The sequence below is a fragment of the Tubulanus polymorphus genome, chromosome 7 (genome assembly GCF_964204645.1).
Source record: "Tubulanus polymorphus chromosome 7, tnTubPoly1.2, whole genome shotgun sequence".
NCBI classification, from domain to species: Eukaryota; Metazoa; Nemertea; class Palaeonemertea; order Tubulaniformes; family Tubulanidae; genus Tubulanus; species Tubulanus polymorphus.
The window spans coordinates 16,364,890-16,389,217 of record NC_134031.1 but is presented as its reverse complement, the minus strand read 5'-3'; the positions used below and the strand labels follow the sequence as shown (position 1 = coordinate 16,389,217).

The window sequence follows — 24,328 nt, the reverse complement described above, 5'->3', positions numbered from 1 at the left end:
ATGTTCGATTAAACTGTTATTGATTTCAAGTATGTGTACGCGATGGATATTATTGATTGTCGCGAGATATTCACGTTTCTCTAGTCTATTTACCTACGGAACGCATCGAAATATATCGAAACAAAGATACGTGACAAAGATCTATTCCTGGGTCCAGTTCCACAGTTGTGAGTTAAGATTTAACTCTGAGTTGACTCATTGAAAATTAACTAACTTTAACTCAGAGTTAACTCTAACTCACAACTGTGGAACTGTTGTGTCCTTGTGTTCCAGACCAGAGTCGAATTTGGCCCATGCCTTATCACAGAGCATGTTGTTGAAATGCTATCGACACGATGCTGCAGTGAGTGAGATAAGTCATTTCCAGAGTCAGATAAAATTGGGGCTAAAATATGGCTTCGGCCACTTTTGGACTTAGTCACAACTGTGCAACTGATATGCTCACATTGCCCAAAAACTACCCACATCTGTATTGGGCCAAATTTTCAAAACCAATGTGAACTGGGCTGGCCTGGGCCTAATCCACCACCAGCCAAATTTGGCCGGCGTCAAAAAAACTCCAAGTGATAATGGTTATCTCTAGAAAATGTGTAATTCTATGACTACACTACTGCAGCTGCTGAAGTCTCAACAGTCATCGCTCCTCGCCAGCATCTCAGTAGCCTACCCCCTTAGCTTCATGTAAAATGAATATCTACCGCGTAACAGTTCTCAATTGCCAGTAATTCTCGAGAACGACCCTCACAATGTAAATAGTAAAGGGGCGATCGTATCTATTCACGCTAACCAAAGATGACGATGTACAGTAAACTTCGGACCTTTCAACCAAATAATTTTTCCCACTTCCTCACGAATTTTCCTATCCTTGACTCGGATTTCGGATACCTCAGCCACATTTGCTGGTCCTAGTTTCTACGAGTTAGGTGAGGTTTACTATACGAGATGGGGACATACTAAGATAGATAAAAACCGACTATGTACAAATTAAAAGAATTTTAAAATTGAGAATTCATTTATTCAAAAAATCTAAAATGAAATACACAACGTTTCGATCTTACCCTAGAAATCATCGTCAGGTGTGGTGATTTAAGATCTTCATTTAAGATTTTTTGAATAAATAAATTCTCGATTTTAAAATTCTTTTAATTTGTATAGAGCGGGTTATTATCTTATTATCCGTTCTCCACGTTTGAGTGTGGTTATCGTTCTATTATGGGGGGCATATGATCGTCGGTGTATACAGGCAGGGGTGTACCGAACATACACGGCGGCACACGTCCGACTAAATCGAACAAAGCGCCTCGTCCCGCGGCGAACACGCTGCGCTGACATCGCAATATTGATTACTTTTACAGCGCGGGGACAATCAGCTTAATTCATAAGAGTTGCTGAAAACCACCATTAGTATCATGATTACATTACAAATAATTAACAACAAGATTCCTGATCAATACGCGATGAAAACGTTGAAGACGTCTAAAAATGGCGATTCAATATAGAATCGCTGAACGGGGAAAAGAGCAGAGGACGCTGAGCACGAAGACAAATTTTCTAACATGGATTTGGAGCAGATCGGACCTAGGAGTATTTATCTTGACCAGATGATTACTTCTAACGTAGAGGTTCTGGGAGTTTAACACCTGGTCCAGTGGAATTGGCAGCTCAGGCCATGGCTGGACCTCACGTCTTTACCTCACCACTCAAAAGATCCCCTCAAATGACGGGATAATAACCCCTCGGGCCGGTTGCATAGTCATGGCTTAGACTTAAGACCGGTCTAACACAAACTTAGTTCTATTGCCAATCTAACAACTTAAGACCGGGCCATCCCAAAATAATTGTCTGTTTGCCGTAACACTGACTCAAGTTTTCAGGATGAGTTGGTAGGTAGGTAGAAATATTTTTTGGCAAAATTTTAGGGCAATAAAAACAAATTTATCACCTTTTTATATGGAAACGATAACAAAAATAAAATTTATTTCAATCAATCTAAAAAAAAGTCGGGTCGATCGGGTTACGGCAAACGGACCATTATTGTGAGATGGCCCCACGTTTGGACTTAGTCACGACTGTGCAATTGGCCCAAGGCAATGCTCAGATTGCCCAAAAATTACCCGCATCGTTTTTGACTACGTTGTGTCAAAGCAGGACCAACATTTCATCGGTCCTGAGAACATCACATTTTTTCCGATGCAGCGGCGAGTGAATCTCGCCGAATCACTGCGCGTTACAATGAAACGCACGTATCTGTTATATAAATATGTATGGAGCAGACGGACAAATATCGGCAGACGGACGAAAAAAAAAAACACCGTCATCGACGTCGACGACGAGAAGGATCGTAACACTAGTCGATATTAACGACGACGCCAGGAATGATGAAACCTCACCTCCGGGTAAATATTCCACGTCGTTGATGACACAGCTCTCCACTTTATCCGCCTTGAAGCGATTCGGCCGCGTATTCCGACGTCCGATCGACGGCGGCAACAACGATTTCACGCTGAAATCTTCCGGTAACAACTCGGGCGTTTCGGATTTCGGCGCGACGGTCGCCGCCGATCGATGGCGACTCTCCGACGGCGCGTTGTTCATTTCGCGCGCGGCGGACGACGATTGTTGTTGCGGTTTATTTGCGGGCACGGCGCCCGAACCCGTATTCTTATTATCTCCCATATCTATATACTCCCATAAGCTGCTGCTGCTGCTGTTCGCTATCACCGATTTTTGGGCGTTGTCAACATCGCTGATAATCCCTAACGACGATCACACAACACCTGAAATTACGAACAAAAAACCCAAATTAGAACAAAGATCTTTTTCAGCGAATAAGAGTGATTGTTTTATCACAGCGGTATTCACGATATAGTAGCGATAATGAATGCAATCCATTTTATCCGAACTGCTAAATTGGATTCGCACGCAACCTTTCCAACAATCCGGTATCATCCGTCTTTTTATGCGAACTAGATAAGGCGGAACACGAAATCATTTCAGGCAGACGGTTCCCTCCCGATATACCAGCTGAGTGCTGAACTATAGTTTACGCTAGGTCGCAATATTGTAATATTCAATATGTAGTTATTGAAGACAAATAGTAGATTGAGCAACGTTATAGCACCCTATTGGTATTGTTTATCTTGGTTTACTGTTATCCAGTGGTTTTGCAAGCAAATTCCTCTCCTTTCTAATTCGGTAACTAGCTTGAAATCCTAATTGTACCGATTTAGGCATAGTCTATATTCATTGTACATCTCCAAAAAAATCACTAATCGCCTATTTCTCAATATTGAAGGAGTTCTTGAGGAGTTTCTGATATTTTGCTGAAATCAAAGGAGTTTCAAGTTCCTTTAAAAGCATTTTCCATATAAAATTCATTCGGTTTTAGAGACATCAAGGAGTCGCAGGGCTCCTATTATAGAATGCCCAGATGGCTGAATCTGAGGGCTAGTCGTGACGTGACGACAGTACCCGATAGCTGTACGCATTTCAACCTTTACCGAGGACATTTCATATGGTAGAACAGATGCAAACACCTCCTTGGTAACAATATCTATCTAATAGTCCTACCATCGGCGCGGCTCTGATATTTCAATATTTCAAAGTGCATTCGCGCAATATCGATATAATCGAAGTCAATAAATTGACGTAGGCGGCTACACCTGCCCGGACGATCATAACGTCTTTTTCCATTACGACTATTACGATGGATGTGCGAAACAAATTAACACCAGAAAACTGATACGATTTGATTTACTCAATCGAAATCAATACCGGTAATACAGCGACAGGATGTAATCTAGCAATTTCACTAACACGATGATATTATGAAACCGTATAACAGCCTTCCTGACTGGTGGTAAGTCGATCTTTTGTCGCATATTTAAAGCGGCACTGCTCGACGCTGCCCGGCTTTGAAACGCGGTCGACATCAGATCGGCTGATATTGCGAAACGTACTTTTTTTTTCGATATCAGCTACATCGTTGATCGTCGAGAAAACATCGCCAACAACATGGTAGCTTACAACGATACTAAACCTACTAAACCATAACCCTTATACCTCATAAACATATACTTTAGAAGGAGTGTATTCATATTCGTATTCATCTTGAGCTTACTAATTATAGAGTTAAAAGAAATATGTCATGAGGAAGAGGGAGAGGGAAAGAGAGAGACGGAGTGAGAGAGGGAGAGGGAAAGAGAGAGACGGAGTGAGAGAGGGAGGGAAAGAGGAAGAGGGAGGGAGAGATGGAGGGAGAGGGAGAGAGAGACGGAGTGAGAGAGGGAGGGAAAGAGGAAGAGGGAGGGAGAGATGGAGGGAGAGGGAGAGAGGGAGAGAGGGAGAGAGGGAGAGAGGGAGGGAGGGAAAGACGGAGGGAGGGAGGGAAAGACGGAGGGAGGGAGGGAGGGAGAGGGAAAGAGGGAGAGACGGAGGGAGAGGGAGGGGGAAAGGGAGAGAGAGAGGAACCCTATGCCACACCTAAACCACGGTAAAATCATTAATAGAAGTTACGTATATCAAGTTACTCTCGTCTTTTAGGTGAAGGGTTTGCAAAAAAAAATCTTTTCAATATTATTTACCGACGAAATAAAAAAAAAAACCACGGCACAGATATTATAGAGAAGACTATATAATCATACACGGACGCTTATTACAACATAACAATCATATATCAATTCGTTACGAGGGGTAAATATGATCGTTTGTCGAGAACTAGCGCTTTTATCGGCATATCGGTTATTTATTACGTTCACTCGATAACGAATCAAAATATATCATTTCATTATCAAATGACAAATATATTGGTCGAGAGCCCTTAGAATTTATGACACGCACACATACACGTATTTATATCAGCGACGAACATACAGTTTATATACGTAGCTAATGTCAATGACACTTCTGTTACTTCTTCAATTATCATATAATTTGATTCGGGGCTAATACTGACGGCACGGCGCTTTCGCAATCTCGAAAAACGAAATCGTTTTTAGAAGAGAATCCACACGCACTCGATCGCCGCTGCTGCCATGTAAACGTGTATACGTGTTGCTATGTAGCGATATTACACCGATCAAATCTGGATAGATCTCGATAGTGTCAGGTATTAACACCTGATACCTTACAGCGCGCTTCGCGAATACCTCACCATGCCATGCCATGCATATATATATATATATATATATTTATATATATATATATATAAAATTTTCATTAAATACCAAATCCATGAATCCCGTATATTCAATTTCAATAAAACCGGAGCAAAATGTATCCCTAAAATTCTAATCACTTTGGCTAACGATAGAAAATAGACGGCATTCTTTTTTTTTGGTGAAATGCGAAAGATCCGCGAAACGCAAGTATCTCGTCATAATCCGCGACTAGAAACGTCGCCGTTATTTCAGCCGGCAGAAAAAAAATTGATCCCAAATCGGGCGAGAATGAAAAACACGACTTACGGCTCGCGACGAACACGAAACGAACGAAAACGACGACTCCCGCCGAGCAAATTGGTGCAGTCGTTAAATACTATGGAGAATGATAAGTTAGTTATATCCTATCATCAATCAATACAAACGAACGGAGAGAGAGGCAGACGCGGACGACGCAGTGGCTCTATCGCTGGCTCTGGCTCGGCGATTCTCTTGTTCATCAACGACGAATGCCACGCACGTTTATTAAAACAACTACGTAGGTGGCGATGATATCTTCCTGCGGACAACTGTAAACACACGCACCAGTAACAAACTATGTGTAAACGCACGAAAAAAATACCTTATAAGACGTGGTCGGGTGATAATCACTGCATTGCGCAATTCAACACCAGTTACAACACCAGTTACTCCGATGATAAATATCCTTTGTTTTCACTTCCGCGTTTCACCAGCGGACAATTCCAGATCTTGACAAAGTTATTACTAATCCCAGTGAATGTTGTGCCTGTACACGGAGTAAAATGGAAGTTAGCATTCGTATACATGCACTAATACAGCCTTTGAACTGCGGTTTTACGAAGAATTTCCCATAAAAACCGCAATCATATATCCAACTCGCCCGCGCGCACCGCGCGATAAAGGCTTCGTAAATCAGCCACACTAGATAGATAGCCAAATTCGATTGACTGCCTCGACGCTCTTAGTATATGACAAATCCATTATCATTATCGCGATCGGGTTTTTATCAATTCGCCCATTGTCGATGAAAGCCACCGCGATGCGTGGATCGTTTTCAAACGCGGGCGGCACCCGCACCCTACACCTGGTATATACGTGCTAGCTAACGTCCACCACCGGTTTTTTTTTACTAGTTCAATCGTCGAGAGATCGGTGGTTGATGACCTGTGGTCAGCCGAAGGCGAGAAGATAAATTGAAACACTCGCGCACACACACGCAAATAACGAAGAATAAGAGACAGGAGAAGCGCGAGAAGGAGACCCTCGTGTGATTCCAAGCTGCTCTGACTATAAGTGTAATATAGCAGGCATGTGCATGTGTGTGTGGTGTTTCGTGGCGTGCACCGATATAACAACGCTAGTGAGAATGATCGTAGCCGATTCGATCGCCGATTCGATCCACGATTCCTTGTAGTACTTCCCGATTCGTCAGTAGTGTTTGATGGCGCGACACAATCGTAATTGTATACATATATATCTAATTCGTTTAGCGTCAATTTACTTCTAAAATTTACCGTTCCCTGTCAATTGGATTGGCGGCAAGGGATTGGTAAATCTATTCAATAACAGCAACTAAAGATTTCTAGCAGAATAAGAGGTTGTTTTTTTTTTGGGGGGGGGGGGGGTGAACAACAAACAACAAACAAAAACATTTCGATGCTATGGAAAAATCTAAAATTCATAATTTTTCGAAAACATTTCGAAATCATGAATTCATTGAATTACATATCACCGGATATCTGATCTCATTTTCGCAATTTATCATTCGAATTAATCGCCAGTGAACAGGTGGTGTATAAGCTCACGAATATTATAATAAACCCTGCAACGTGTTTTAAAACCTAATCGTTTGAACCGGTTTATTTTTTAAACACGCGCTCGCATCGAATACGACAACGAAATGCACAACAACAATTACTCGGTAAAGCGAAAAAAACTTTGAAACGAAAACGACGATTTTTTGTTGGTAAACGATTTTCGACGATACGGTTGCCGATGAACTCGTGTGTTTTATAGCAAAAACTTCCAATCGAAATCGATTTCGAGGACTAAACAAAGTTCCCTATAAAAGTTGTATATTGATTTCGGTGTTTTGGCTGTAGGCGAATTCGAGTTCATACGCGAGCGAAAGCGTTCGTATTCAAAGCGATAGTTTAAATCGTAACCTCGATCGAAACTTGCAGTATTTCTTTTAGCAAATCGACTACAAACTCACGATAAATATTGTTTCTAGACATTCGAATATGAACTGATTCCGTTACCTGTGGATACTACATTAATATCAACCATGTCTAAACCCGGAGGGTGGTTATTTCAACCATTAAGCTATCCCTCGGGCTGAATAACGAAACCGACATCTTTTCTTCCACCGTGTAAAACGCTCGAATATTTTTCATCCCCGTCTGGTGTTTATATTAAAGAAATTATTCCGACAGACAAGACATATATACGTACAGGGGGGATAATGGAATCGGAACTAAAAAAACGATATTGCTGTCAGTGATTTAACTTATCAAACCTGCAAATCATCATCAAATATTTAAAGACAGTCGCGTAAAAAGATATCCGACACGTCTCGCACACGGAATGACGATGACGATATATATATATATATATATATATATATATATATATATATATATATATATATATATATATATATATGTACCTAGTTCATTTAGGCAAACTGCTCTGGGCTCCCGGTCTATGATGATGATGATGATGATATCGTAACGGCTATATCAATCAAAATCAAAATCGAAACCCGGCCGAGGATTGAAGTTCGTCCGACGACAAAAGTCAGCTAAATCGACTGTCGCGACTGAGAATTCTTCCGAGAAATAAAAGCGTTCTCAAAAATATCGCCGACTGCGTAACTTCATAATTGAAAAGATTACGTTATTATCCGTCCTGTTTTCCCCGCTGAATTCTCGAATGAGAATTTCGTTTCGTATACATACATTCAAGAACGGTTGGAATATGATATAGATTCTGCGCGTATAGTATATTCGGCATATGCCCGCATGTAACGCCGCCTGGTAACACGTGTATCAGAAAGACTCGCGCCGCCCGATTATTATATTTACATGTATATCCGTTGATGAACGATCATTAATTGATACACATCAAATCTTTATGACAATACGACGACAACGTGTTACACTCGGGCAGCCTGCAAAATAAAATTGCCTATAACCTCATCTGTCTCATTACAGACGGATATTAAACACCTTTGTTCTCGGCACATATTGCCACGGTCTTGACAAAACAATTCATAACACAGGTTAGAAATCATTTCCACCGACTTGATTCGAATTTTCGACGCGTGTATGTATAAAATAACATATGGAGGTCACATATGTATCGGGTTAAACCCGTAATGGTATAATTCGTCGGTGCGGCCGGATTTAGAGGCTCGCGGATGTTACCTTATTCGTGGATACCAGGTTATCACGCATACGTATCAAGTCGACCTGAGAATTTGATACTTTTTATCAGGGCACCGGCAAAATGGCTAGGTTAATAACGATCCTTTCCGAATTTTCAATTATGTATTTCAAAAAAAAAAAAAAAAATTCTGTTAACTCGACCGCCGATCACACAACTATATTTGTACTTCGATTTCCGATTTCAAAATCAAACCCCCTGTTTCGCTCCCTGCAGGTGTGGTGGGTCTATATGGGACACTCAATCAAAAAATCAAACGAAATTTACCAGCCAAATAAATAACAGGGAAAATCCCTATTTTAAGATAAAAAAAATAAAGATCCTTTATCCGATAACAATAAGGGTTAATTTTCTTCGGGTACGATCTGATAAAACATACTCTCTCACGCGCGCCGCGTCGCTGATAAAATAGCGTTCATCGTACAAGTACACCGCGCTGTTATTCGTTTACCAGCGAATAAAGGCTCCTTCCGTTCCGATTAATAGAAATCCAAAGATCACAGTTTCGTCATTTTTATCTCCGCGCCGCGGTTCCTACTTATAGAATCGACTCTTCACATGCAACGTGTGATTCGGCATTTCCTGCTCTTTAATACACCGAATCATCCATAACCACAGATGTTGGCCGAAATTTTAAAACGATCATAAAACAATCATCGACCGATGAGTATAACAATAGAAGAAGTCAAATATTTAGCTTACATCGAGAATATCTAGGTCAAAATAACGTTCACCAGTGACAAATTCATAAAGAAACAAAACATAAGTAGTCGCTGTTCATTGTAGTGGTAGTGGTAGGATAATATCGCATGGTATTTAACAATTGAAGCTACGATCAACAATAAAGTAACGACTAGAAGATAATCAGAGTAAAGACAAGATTTCGAACTCTCCTCGCATGCTACTATCGTCAAGCGAAACCCTAGCAAAAGTCCTGCCTCATATTTCTAATTCATAGCGTATGAGCTAATTCATCTGCACTACAGCGGTTTAATACGCGAGAAAGTATAGAAAATACAAAGAGACCTCAGTCACTCTCATTGCTATATCTCCCCGTTAATTATCAGATTTCGTACATATTCTACCTCGGTATATTAACGAACGCGCGGCATTATCAGTGGATCACGTAACGTTATCGTAACTTATAATCGGATATGTTAGTTACTAAACCATCTCGGTTAATCGAAATCAATATATATATATATATATATATATATATATATATATATATATATATATATATATATATATATATATATATATATATATATATATATATATATATACATATATACTTGTGTAAACGTCAACTATCATCAAAGCAGGATCATTAGTTTATTGTATACAGATGCCGTCGAATATGTATTTGTATACTAAACTGAACCGAAATGTCACGTCGAATCGAAACCCAATGAGCCCGAAGTTTATACTTAAAATATTCCGTTACGCTTTTATATACTGACGTTGTGTATTATATGGATTGGATTGATAGCTGGTGCAACTGCTAAATGAAAAATCTTCATACGAACCTCCGGCGCAGATTATTAAAATCCAAGGTAAAATCTGCGCGATAAATAAACAACATCCGAGCTTCGAGTAACGAGAATGTGTGTGTTCCGTTTAGGATTCCTTCGGAAAATGGTACACTCTCTCTCTTCCCGGTCTCAGTCAGGCAGCCAGCTGACGGTCGAACAATGCCCTGAATGGTCCCGATTTCCCCTATTCATCTACGAAGCTATGCACCTCCTCTCCTAGTGTCGAGCGTGTATGCCAGTGTGTGTGTACGCTCGCTCGCTTGCTCTGTCCTCCTCGCAAGCGTTCACAGATCAACTCAGAGAGCTTTTAATCACATAGCCCGCTAATTGCTATTTCTTATAATCTGACATGTTTGTCTTTATGTGCAGCACGCAACAATCGTTTGCAAAACAAAGTAACGTTCCTTTTATCTTATAACGAGCGAAACAGTATCGTCAGATACACCAGAGCTATCTTATCAAACATTTCTGTCTGAAGACTTATAAAATAAAACTCATAAATAATCGCCATTAATAAGACGCTATAAGATAAAAACCCACTATCTACAGATTAAAACCAAGAATTTATTTATTCGAACAATCTAAAATATATTTTAAAAAAAACGACGTTTCGATCTCACCCTACAGATTATCGTTAGGTGTCAAGATCGAAAGATGATCGGTGAGATCGAAACGTCGTGTATTTCATATATTTTAGATTTTTCGAATAAATAAATTCTTGGTTTTAAAATTCTTTTATCTGTAGACATCGGTAGGATTTTATCTTATTATCCGTTTACCACGTTTGAGTGTGGTTATCGTTCTAATAAGATGCTATATCCGTGTGTTGTGAAGATAATACGTAGAGAATGCTACAATAATAACAAAGAAATACTATCTGAAAATTAAGTTTCCTCGAACTGTAGTTTATCCGACGTTTCGACTATATCCTAATAGCAATCTTCCGAAATAGTAGTTTATCCAACGTTTCTACTATAACCTAACAGTCATCTTCAGGAATACTGTATACTATCAAAAATAATGTATTTTTCATAATATTCACGAATAATCCTCGATAAAAATGATATCATTGAAATTGAAAATGGCTATTCAACCAAAAATGGCTTCGATCCAGCAACTGACCCAATCTTGGCTCTTCCAACTTAACTAGGAAGCAATTTCCTTAATTAGTTTCTCAAACAGCAATTTTGACTGTTTAATTCAATCCATCCTATATGTTTTATTCGTTACCTCAAGCTGCTGATATATCCCCGTTCAATTATCTTAAGCTAAAATATCAGCAGAAATTAATCATTTTGATGTATATAGCCATGGAAACAAGTTGCGATGATAATGATTATACCTACACAAGTAAACACTGCCGCACCCACATGAAAAGCAGAGATACCTCAAACAACAAACACCTACTTAAAAACACTCTCCATGTATGATCTGAATATAAGCGTAAGAAATAGGCATCTTCATAGCGAACACTATCCATTGTCAGTCGCAATCTCAAGGAGAGACAATTTGACCCAAACGAGCCTAACTGGATCAGGCCGTGCACCGCCCCCCCCCCCCCCCCCCCGAGTAAAATTTGGCCCGAGCTTATTAGTGGTAAATGCCTTCACACGTAAATCACTCATTGGATGCTAAAACGTTCAAATGATGCCGTGGCAAGTGAGGTTAGTCACCACAAGTACCAGTAAAAATTCGCACAGAATAGTTTGACCTGTGCTCAAATTTAGCTCAGGGCCTGGTCCGTCTTTGGTCAGGCCGAACATGCATTGGACTCATTTGGCACCTGTGTGCACAGATGTTTGGAAAAACGCATGTGTGATTGTGGCTATAAGACACGGCAATTAGGCAAATTTTTGGCCAATAAGCCATGGACCAAATTTGACTCGACCTGATCAAGGCCAATCTAACCCAGGACAAATTTTCTCCTTACGATTGCGTGGGCCATAGATTAACATTTCAACCCTCAAGTCTTTTGAATGATTCTCAGTTGTGTGAGAAAATTATGACAAGGAAACACATTAGACAAATGGCTACAGAAAATATCTAATGATTTTATCTCAGATTTGATTAGGCATTCGCATAGCTGCGAGTAAATAAAGCTCTCTCTCTCTTCTCCACCGATGCTGCTGCTGCTGCTGCTGCTTGTGCGTTGGTTCGTACAAATAATGATGCATGATGCAGTCAATGCTTTCACGACAGCAATAACTGACAGCTCGAAATCATCAAGAAAAAAAAAAACTTAGCGATAATTAGTGTAAGAAAAAATGCTTAAACTCAAACTGCGGAAATCTGATAGAGGATAAAAATGAATGCTCAGCGACGTAACTTAGTTATAATAAGCGAATAGGGGCATGAAGAAAAAAAATGTTGCATATTGTCGGATAATCAAAGTTAAGCGATATCACTTTGAATGTAGAATTCTATAGAATTATGAAGGTTACTTTTAGAATGTAGACTCCTTCTCCAATGCAGCATATAAGAGCAAACGCTTTGTGTAACGGTAAATAAAATGATACCTTGCCTCTCCTAATCGATAGGGTCATTTTGGTAAACTGCAATCAAATTTATAATCAGATCATTTATTAAGTACCAGGGACCAGTTGTACAGTCGCGACTTAAGTCCAAAAGTGGTCTTAAATCTTAAGACTGGTCTTAAGTTGTTAGATTGGCTATAGAACTAAGTTGGTCTTAGACTGGTCTTAAGTCAAAACCATAACTATGCAACCGGCCCCAGGTCGGTTATAGTTGGTCATGTTAATGTACAGGGTAGATAGGTGGCCACTGAGGCCAACTTTAGAGCTCAGCAGAAACGAAAAACGATGTATCCTTTATTTCGAGCCTTAAATAAGTTGCGATTTACAAAGCGGATCGCGCGAAAAATTCGTACAAATTTGATGAGATAAACGAAATGAAAATGCTCTACTCACCTCGCGCTGCGTTTGTCGTAATCGCATTTTTAACGACAGAACGTCGTTGTCGTTGTCAAACGGGGAGAGAACGCAAGACGCAAATGAATAGACAACATGACGTTCACCGGTTTCGACCAACAAAGGCAAAGAAATAACAGTGACTCAACCCCTCGGGAAACGGAATATACGCATCGCCGTGCATCAAACCGTAACATTTCAGAGCCCCGTCTCTCTCTCAGAGCTGGTATGTACCGACGACGACGACTCTCGGCAGCAGCTGAACTATCGACTAAACAGGTTAATTTGTCAGCATCGATAACGATTTGTAAGAATATTCATCATAAAACAAAAAACTATGCCGACAATATACCGACTATTTACAGATATCAGGCGCATTCACACGACGAAATTTAGACCGGTTTAAATTTGGTCCGGTCCAAGGACAAAAAGCGTTCACACGGGCAAAATACCGTCAAATGAAGAATGTTTTGCTCTACTCGGGATCTGGGAGCAAGACTTCATCCAGGCCCGGTTGATATTTTAGCAGATGGTGACATCATGTGGGCCCGGTGACAAGCGATTTTATCCAAAATTTGGTCCGGTCTACATTTGGACAAGGTACGGATCTATTTAGACCGGTCTAACTGGTTATCGCGCTCACCGCTCGAGATTTACGCTACGCGACTATCGCGTTGCCGACATTTTCTAGTCGGAAAATGAAGCCGCGTATGGTCGTCGTGTTTTTACGGGCGAGTTAAAAAGTCTCGTCATCGACGACGATCGTTTTAACGACGATCGTCGTCAGTTTGAAAGCGTTTATTTCAATTCGTTCGAAATCGACGAAAAATTAATGACGCAGTCGATGACGATATATTATTGACAACATCATACGCCGATAAATCATCGATATTACGAATGATGCCAGTAGTAAACACGTCTGTCTGCCTCGTTCGAGGCTGCATAACTAGGTGGTAGGCAAAAATCCCCAAATCTTCAAAGTAGGTAAAAAAATTGGAGATTTTTCAAAAAAACATTTCAAAGCAAGATATTTTTCCATAGTTGTGCTATGAACTCCTTTGTTGCAATAAATTCTTATAGAATTGATAGAATTAATGAACTTTTGATTTGTGATATCTTCATATTCGAACTGTTACATTTTTGAACTGTAAACTCTTTTTAACGTGCGGCATCCTATTTCACTGTGCGATGCGATAAATTATTAGAAATAATGAACTTTTTATTCGAAATATTTCAAATTCAAGCTAGCATAACATAGTATTAGGAAAAGCGAAAATGTTTTGTTTTCTTTTCTAAGAAAATCTCGTTGATATGCTCAAGGAAAACTTGGATATAAAATCTGTAATTACGGGTAAGACCACCCTATCAGTAACGCGCGATTCATATTTCTGAGTTCACTGCGAATATATCTCGCTGCAATCTTCCATTATCACTTCTGAATGCCTCTTACCCCGCTCTCTCTCTCTCCCTCTCTCTCGAGGTATCACCCTGTAATACACTTCTCATCAAATACCGCAACAGACTGCGGATGATTATCATTGATTGTTTGCGACAACAGTAAACGAGAGGGAGAGAGAGTGAGAGTGAATATATACGTACCGATCAATAAATGGATATCAATTGCCTTGTAATATATACATAAGATTCAAGATGTATCTTCAATTGCCTTAAAGCTGTCGGTCCATACGATCCACAGATTCTCTACAAACTATCGCCATTCCGACGAGTGACCACTATGTACGCTTTGCATTCCGAGTCCGGCGACATATGCAGCATATAGCGGAGACCATTAGACATTTAATTAGATATCCAATGTGTTCAAGGTTAATGAGTAGCTGACAGCAGTATTATCAAACATGTACGACTTATTATGTCGTTCATGGACTGGCACCCTTGCTCGATGAAAACTGGGCTACAGCAAATAAAACCTTTAAGGTGTTGTTGTCCAGTTTTCAACTTAGAATTAGAAAAGACTACTACCTAAAAACTGAGCTTCAGAAAATGACCGAGCTACTTTTCGAATTCTGACTTTTCCCTGATTTTATAGAAAGAAGCAATTAGCAATAATTCTGAAATTCCCCGATTTCCTCGATCTGTAAGAACCTTGTACGAACTGGATTTTTTATAATTTTCCGCTGAAAATTTCGAAATATGAGTCTCACTTTTGTGCGTTCGCACTGCTTTTGATCATTTATCAAAATTGCATCCATAGCCTGCCCCATCACTACTCTGGATATAAGGTGAAAAGGGGCACACCCAAACCATCCCACTGGATACGTGCGTGTCGATATTGCCAAATTTTCGAATTCAGACTCGATATTTGCATCGGTATAGAATCCATGCTACGTTTACTGAAAATTTTTCCAACCAGACGAAAACAGCGATGATGCAACGATGATTCCTTCCTACATCAAAGTCATCTGGTATAAAGGCAACGCGCTATTATGACGAAGTGGACGGATTCGGCGATCGGTAATAACAGGTAATAGACGACGATCAGCTCCGCGCTGAATCTAAAGAGATATTCATAGCGCGAACAAAAGACTCGTCGATCACGACGTAATTGAGAAAGAATGAGTTATCATATGATTCTACAATCTCGGCATAATTAGCGCTTATTAAAGCATATTTTGCGCTAACAGCAACAGCAGCAGCAGCAGCAGTAGCAGCAGTAGCAGCAGCAGCGACGATCAGATATTGTTACATCTGACAAATAGCAGAACATCCATATAAGTCTATATACGCACTACGAACAATGCTACTGATAAGCTTTTCACCGAACCATGCCCCTAGTTCTAAAAACTGCTTATTTTCAACCACCCGTAATGTAAATGTCAAAGGGGAAAATTTTTTCAAACCTTTATCTTTATCTTTATGTCGGCTAAAGGGGTTAAAAAGATTAAAAAGAGAATTAGCGAATCCGGTAAAACTACATCATAACTTTCAGGGATATTTCATTTTCAATACCGATATATTAGATAGCGATCCATTTTCATGAACAATGAACTTTTTTATGATGTTTTTGTATAAATTGACACCTCTTAGTAATAGGCCTGACAGACGCTGTCCGCCTGCCTGCCTGCCTGCCTGCCTGCCTGCCTGCCTGCCTGCCTGCCTGCCTGCCTGCCTGCCTGCCTGCCTGCCTGCCTGCCGACTAGCTACGCACATTTATTGCTAGATACAAAATCGAATTAAGACCCGAGATATTGCGCTGAATAATTGATGAATCGAATGAAATTGACTTGTCGTCGAATAAAAATGAAAAACCGATTTTTGAAATAACCATTCTAAGAACTATGAATAACAACTCTATTTACGTTCAAACATTAGGAATTAGTTCCGATTCAGGTGGAAACATGCATTTCGGTCGGTTGTAGGTAAAAATCCCTTGGGTAAAAACTCCCTAGGTATATGTTGCAATATATCCGTGCAATAACTTTTATTATGAATTCAGTATTAATGAACTGTTAATTTGCGGTATTTTCAATTCAAATTATACAACAATTTGTATGCTCATAGGCCTAATATGCTTTTTTTTATGCAATACAGTAAAATATGAATAAATCGAATATATCAATATGAATAAATTAACCTTGAGGTTGTATCTACTTGCACTGCGTTCATATTATGCGAGATCTTACCTATATAGAAATGGGTATTTTTATTGCTAACCATGATTTGGTCGTGCAATACAAGTAGAGTTCAATGATACAAGGATGTGAAAACGTAAGGCTTCAAATTGATTGATTCAGACGCGAAAAATCTAAATTGCAAATTCTGAACATTTCAGGTTTCCCGTCGATGATTCAAATCTATGCTCAAAACTTATCGAATCTTGAAGACCTACTACAATATATAGAACTACAGTAAAACCGACTTAAACCTGAAACGCGCTCATTCATATCGCGATATCATCGCAGTGAGCTCGACCTAGCCTTATCTTGCACAGAGGGTATAATGGAAAATGGCCATGAACACTAAACCTTTCAACTGACGTGAGAATTATGGATGATCCATTAGTTATATTGAAACGATACGGTTAGACCTTCAGACTGCATCGATTTTCAAGGACTTCGAAGCATGCGTACTATAGTCGGAGACGAGATACAACCGCGTAAAGAAGATCTGTATAATGCTACCTACGTTTAAAGAGGCGGAAAATCAATTAACATCGACATTATTTTATTCGACTGCTGGGTTTAATTATCAAAAGCGACATTAAATCAATTCGATTTTATTCACGACGGAATTCAACGCGATAAAAGTCGATTTGTCGCGAACGGAGAGAATACGCCGCGACGAAGACGTCGATTTCGTTATGTCGGTGCGTCGTCGACCGCCGACGCGCGATATTCACCTTCCATCTCGACTCTCAACCCTCTCAATTAATACCGTCATAAGGTTATTATAATAAATGAAGCAAAAGTTCTAAGATCAGCAGAACCGGAACCGTAATCTTGAGAGAATATTAGAAAACGCAATATGCCACACCTAATTACAATATAATAATAATAATAATAATAATAATAATAATAATAATAATAATAAACATTTATAAGGTGCCTGTTTCTGAAAAGATAAGTTCACCGGCGCACTGTAATGGTTCATAGTCACTAAGTATAGGCACGTTGAAAGAGTAGATGTTTTAGTGAACGTTTAAACTGGTTGACATCGTGAATATTACGCAGGTGGTTATTATAACGATGAAAGAATTCATATCATATGCGGTTCCTGTTTACAGTAAAGCCATTGGATATACCATGGACTCTCCATTTTAGAGTCCATGGATATACGTATCAGGGGCAGATCCTGACGATATTGCGGACCTTGCAGAGACGCCTAAACGGAGAACTTCGGGAAATATGAAGCACGCTTCATGAATGCTCTAATGGTCCGTTCATGGACTCAAAAGCGTTTAGACTTTCTTCATTGTCCGTTCCATCTTAGAACGAACAACTGAAACCACATGAGAATTTGAATTCATGACCATTCTAAATTTTACAATGAACCATTTCTTATTGTGTGTATGAAAAACAGCTGATTTAAACAAGCATTTAAAGCACAGCATTGACTTGGTCCATTCTAAATTGGTCATTCCCGCTAACGCTGATAAGAAGATGAGTAAAACTAGAATGGACTTTGGAGTAATCATTTGACTAACACCGCTATTGTTTCAGAAGGCACTCTTTCCGAATACAAGAAAATCCATTCATTATCGCCACATTATTCACTACGCTCAGGAGCCACCCTATCATTCTTCTCTATAGGACGTCCTTAAAAGTCAATTCACCAACTACTGGAATAATCGCGGTAATTACCTTTTTATGACTCCACACTTTCAGACTGCCTATTGTGAGTATGACTCAATAAGACAATAGATTATTGCAGCTAACTTATGCTAATGACTGGCTGCGATTTCGCAAACCAGCGAGACTGGCTTACAGAATTTGATAAGTATCAATAGCCACAAAAACCCCACAAACAAAACAAGCCAAGTTACTATATTTGCTTTGTAAACAGGATTATTCGACGGCAGAGTTCGGTGGACAAAGTCAGTTTTTTATGGCATTCATAGGATCGACAGTACAACGGGCAATAAAATACGGCTGATCTCGCGCGAGAACAACGGCGGCGGAAATTTGTCAAGAAATGAATCAGGAAGGGTAACATCGCTGTCATTACAACGTCATGACTCATCGGTGAATGCTGGGAGTCGGGTAGCCTCTCCTCGTTAAAACTGAGACACAATAGCGTTGTGTCGCGCAGTACAGATATTTCGATGAATAATGGCAACTCGACGGCTGGCTCGCTCGCTGGCGACCGGATAATAAAAACACTTCGTCGACACTGAAATAGTGAATTCGCTGATCGAACTCGAGCGTTTCTACGAAGATCTCGTCGTCTATCGAATCGCGAAATCGTAAAACGATCAGGGATAAAACGACATCATCATCAGCCGTGGTTACCAAACACCTCAGTCATGATTCGAGAATGCTCGAACAAATCAAAACATTATTTATACATATTCAGTTATCTGATAGTTGACATGACATCAATTTTGACATTGAAGATAACTATCGACTTCCACATCGACAGTACGATATTCTAAGCATTACCCAGTGGCGTTGGAAACGCAGCGACTGCAGCGGCGAAAGCCGCGGCAATAATTTACTGAACGACGTTCTTTTTCTTTGAATACCATGTTTTTGACAAAATTGAAGTAAACTCGCCGCAGCAACATACGAAAACCTGTCAAATATCAGCAACCGGCCGCGGCAATAAAAATTATGCTTCCAACGGTTACCAGCATATACATTAGGGTTATATGGCTACGTTTAGACTCTCCCGCCCTATGGAAGCATACATACCTTATGAATGGCCCCGGAGAAGCGAATACTAATAACGGTAGTCGAGCTCGACTCTTTACACTGCCACAGGGATTCGAGGATGGTCAAACAAATGTATAGACCAAACACGTCGTCGTCGATCACCCGGAGGCGACCTTTCACAAATATTATAAGATTAGTAATGCATACCTCTTTGAAAATCTGATGTGATAATGTCCGGTCGTGACGCGCGGCTTTTTCATATTCTCATCTATTTACTCGTCGCTTTGTCGTCGGTCCGATAAAACGATAAATGGACCCGAGAGATTGCTCGAACGCCGCGTTCCGGTCGTCGAAAACAGATATCTTCAAAAGAATAACGGCACATATCATACATGAAATATAAATGACCGAGCGTTCGCGCGTCCATAAAACACTATAGGAAAAAGGATTTCGCATGAACGCTGCAATAAACGTCGGCGAATGTCGTTGAAGTAATTCCGACATCGGCGCGATTCAAATATTCAAACGGGATAGAACAGTTGAACAGGAGAAAAAAGGCTATGAAAAAATTGCTGCCTTGTTTCTCATTTCTGCTGAGCTTAAAGTACCATACTGAAATCCTAATAATAATAATATCACATTTATATAGCGCCTGTTTCCCTAATAATAATGTTCACCAGCGCTTTGTATGGTAGTGGTGCTGAATTCATGGAGCATAGGCTTTGCAGAAAAGCAATGTTTTACTCTCTGTTTGAAAGTGTTGATTTCAGTTATATTCCGTATATTTACATGGCTCAAGCTAACTATAACAGACCCATCAGCTAGAGTAATTACAAATTTTATTGCGGTTTACCCTAAAGTGACCCGGTTGATTAGGAGAAACGAAGTTATCACTTTCTTAGCCTTTTTCACACGTTTAATCATCGTCACATTAATTTCTTTGAATTGTTAAGCTGCAAATTTCTTTGAATTGTTAAGCTGCAAATTTCTTTGAATTGTTAAGCTGTAAATTGATCGAGAGTAAATTTCAACACGGTTCCGTTAATTACTTAATTGGTCAAAGCAGTATTGGTCAGACTTTAAATCTTACATCCAGCATCAGCCACTACCCTATTGACAAATTCCTCAACCTATTGCGCTAACGTTTGTCAAATTCCGTTGTCATATTCCTTATTTGTTAAATCATGATGTTCAACCCCGAGAAAGTAGTTTTGAGGCGAGACTTGAAGAATTGGACAACTGACATAACCAGAACCATTTGATGCGAGTTGATGACAACCAACATAGCACATAACCCTAGATGAGGACCCATGAATGCATTCTTATTTCGGTACCTTGGATAGGCCATAATAATACCCTTCAACAAAGCATCATTAAACACCGTGCAATTTAACAGAGGAATTTAATATTCGAGCAAGACACCTAATATTTCGTGAAACCCGGGATTTTATTGAATATCTCTATATCTGGTGTCGTAAATATTGCGACAGCTTATAATTATCATCATGTAAATTCAGTAGGTCTCACTCGTTACAGCGCATGGCTTGAAGCGAATGAAATTCAATATCGTACATTAATTCAAGGCAAGATGACCAACATGACGAATGATACCATCACTATTCAAACTCTCAAATATCACAGCCTTTCAGCGTTGGCAGCTTCTTCTCAAAGAACCCTGGCTTTTCAGCTGCGTGGTCAAGACCTTTAAGAAGTACCCCCGGTTAATACTACGAAATGAGTTGGCAGAGTGGGTTAGGTTTTTGGGAGGCAATGGGGTATAAGAATTGTAAATTTGTTGATGATACTGTTGCATCCAAATTTGATGGGCCAAGTATCTGGACAGCCGATTGTACGGATTTATCACAGTTATGGTTGTCTTTATGAAAGCCCATCAAATTCGTTTGGCTAGTGGGACTAGACATCAACTAGTTTAAAGTATGGATCCAGCAATGTACTGTCATTGAATACTGGATTTGGACCCTAGTCAATAGCCTGTCTGACAGTAGTTCAGTTTCATGATCGGATATTTTCACAAACATAAGCCCATATGATTATAGAAGTTAACCACCAGGCCTAAACTGCTGCACCGTGGCAGGCCTGTGCCAAGTTTTTTTGGGGGCAGTTCTATTTCAAGAGAAAGGGCACTTTTTCACTGCGAAAAGGGGTACTTTCCTATTGAAAAATTAGGACATGTTAGAATTGAAGTGCCTGGGTACATGAATAAATCATTTTAGAATGGATTATTTTTCATCTTCCAATAAAAACACCAAAATAGTATCAAAATTTCGACTGCCTTTTTGAAGGGCACTTAAGTCTTGAATTTTAGGGGTTTCATTCGTTACTTACTATTTATTATTCCGAACCCCCCTCGGCACACCCTTGCCTGGGATCTACATTTTTTCATTTTTGTGACTTGAATATTAAAGAGACCCGAGGAGAGGGACCCATCACCCCACCTAAGACACTAGAGTAACCGGATTTTTCCACCAATTAGGTACAGAAGCCCCTTGCTTGGTGACATATGAGATAGGCTAATCTTTTCACAATTCCGACTTATGTCAACATGTCATAATAAGTCGAAATTCGACATAATGATTCGAACTTCGAGTTAATTATGTCGAATTCTGAGATAAGTCTATATGAAAATAACACGAAATAATTAACTCAAAATACAACATAAAAAGTCGAAGAAATTCGACATGAATAGAAAACTTCGATTAAGTCAAATTTCGAGACAATAAGTCAAAATTCTACATCATGGCTCGAAATTGTTTAAAAAAATTATCTCGTATGTCATCTAGGGGCTTCCGTAGATACAAGGCCGTCACTGCACAGCACAGTACAGTACTTATCAGCTTAAAATAGATCAGACAATATCTAACTTTCGGACCCCGACTAAACAGTTAATAGCTGGTCAAAACAAGCCGCCGCGCTTGAATCAGAGAGTGACAAATTAATCTTAAAAGCGACAATTATTCACACTCACAAATCAAATCACAAACAATAGACGAGGAACAATGAATCAAGCCACATTCGAATGAACACACGACACGTGCAACACCACCAGCAAAACCAATCAGTGACTGCGCCGCATTTCAAGTCCGCGCGTCAATTTACTGCACGGAATAAGGCAAATTCTACCCGTCCGCTTCGCAGTCCGCATCCAAGATGGTGGGTACACCGGCCTTTAAACGCTTTTTGCACGTTCATTTTCGCTATTTTCTTCTCTGCCGGCTATTATTCTACTGACTAAAGTCGTTAATATTTTGTCGTTGCAGTTGTTCTATTCGTTCTTCAAGTCGTTAGTCGGTAAAGACGTCGTCGTCGAGCTGAAAAATGATCTTAGGTGAGAATAGTTTCGCGTGTTGTTTACTAGGTGGCAGCACCTCCCGGCCGGATAAGTATGTCTATAACTGATGAATTTGTTTTAACATTCAATATTTATTTCATGAAGAAAAGGATTTGGTAAAAGTGCAGATCCGCACCTCTCCGCGTAAACGGTTCAATCAATTACATTAAATATCATTGTTTCAGATTCAAAATGTCATCAGCAATTCATACATTGCCATTGGTTAATTTTAATATATCTTCACTAGAAAGATTTAGCCTGGATGGATACTGTCATTCACTGATTCAGTAGATTGCGTCAATCACGAGAGGTGCGGATCTGCACTTTTACCAAGGATTTCTTCAGGAGGGGGTTCATAAAGAATGTTAATGTTAAACCGCCAACTAAAATCTCTCATGAGGCCTGTACGGCATATTGTTTGGCCAAACATATGATGATATGGTACTATTATGTAGTACTGTCCTTCATTCCTTCAAGAAAAGTAGTTTTTGGTCGCTGAGCAGGGGGTCACGACCCCTGAAACCCCCCTTCTGGATCCGCGCCTGCAATTGTTGCAGAGGGTTGCTGTACAGGGATGGCAACAGTGGAGCCAGTCTTGTTGGAAGCCTTCCTCTGAATTGGAGAGTTGCTGCGATATGGTCGTGTCATCTAGCTAGGTTGTTTCATTCAACCAGTTTTAATATAAAGTCAAAGACAAGAGTCCCTGCACGTGTATGTTTTTGATGATGGGACTTTGTAGAATTTTGAATTATTGCGACACACATCTTGCAATGGCGTTGGACCTGACAAAAATCTTATCTTGTCTTGTTCCTATTTCAGTATATGCGGTACGCTACATTCTGTGGACCAGTATTTGAATATCAAACTCACAGACATCACCGTCACAGATCCGGATAAATACCCTCATATGGTACGTTCTCTCTCTCGAATAAATTAAGAAAAAAAAATGAGAAAGAACATTCGCTAATATTTAAATATCTCGGCCGAATTTTATTTCAGAGATCGGTAAAGAATTGTTTTATTCGCGGATCAGTGGTGCGGTACGTGCAGTTACCGGCCGATGAGTGCGACACACAAATTTTGCAGGACGCGGCCAGAAAAGAAGCGGCGCAAAATAAATCGCGATAGGGACGAAATGAGACTTCGTTTAAAGACATTGCGCCGTGTAATTATATCGAATAATGTATTTTAAATACTAGGCAAGCACTGGAATAGTTGTGTAATGCGGACTTGATTTCAACGTGTTTTCGATTCTTGAAACGTTCGTTTTCAAGATTATTGTGCTTAAGAATAGCATTTCATTATTGTACTGTTTGTAAAAATATTTTCTTTTTTTTTAATGAAATGGAAATACCGTAATAAATGTCTTTTGTAAATATATGTAGACATGCGTTGTTTTTGAAGTGGTTGGGCTAATAACAGGGCGACTGCTTTAACTTGGACTTCAGACTTGCTTTTTCCCTTTTCTCTGGCATGCATGTTGTGTTCCCTAACTTGATCTGCCAAGAATCCAATCAATTCACTCGGTCTATAACAAGTTATCGACTGGAACTATTTGATT

General features: G+C 39.7%; 2 protein-coding genes across 5 annotated transcripts in view; one reads left to right on the top strand and one right to left on the bottom strand.

Annotated features, from left to right (window-relative positions):
- LOC141907971 (uncharacterized) overlaps positions 1-22,524 on the bottom strand; it is a 77,449-nt gene extending 54,925 nt beyond the window's left edge. The window contains exons 1-3 of one of the 4 annotated variants that reach the window (XM_074797709.1): positions 22,405-22,524; positions 19,626-19,781; positions 2,391-2,777 (exon numbers count right to left, since the gene is read on the bottom strand). In XM_074797709.1, the coding sequence (XP_074653810.1) occupies positions 2,391-2,676 (286 nt within the window). In that variant the 5' untranslated portion in view covers positions 2,677-2,777; positions 19,626-19,781; positions 22,405-22,524. Of the gene's footprint in view, positions 1-2,390; positions 2,778-5,781; positions 5,952-10,156; positions 10,571-19,625; positions 19,782-22,404 lie in introns of those variants that run through there. The other 3 variants (XM_074797712.1, XM_074797710.1, XM_074797711.1) reach the window with 3 other exon arrangements.
- Positions 22,525-22,566: 42 nt separating this feature from the next.
- On the top strand, positions 22,567-24,139 carry LOC141907972 (U6 snRNA-associated Sm-like protein LSm2). The gene is made up of 4 exons (XM_074797713.1): positions 22,567-22,589; positions 22,697-22,764; positions 23,587-23,677; positions 23,767-24,139. The coding sequence occupies exons 1-4, from the start codon at positions 22,587-22,589 to the stop codon at positions 23,893-23,895; spliced, it is 291 nt and encodes a 96-aa protein (XP_074653814.1). The 5' UTR covers positions 22,567-22,586; the 3' UTR covers positions 23,896-24,139.
- Positions 24,140-24,328: the final 189 nt, after the last annotated feature.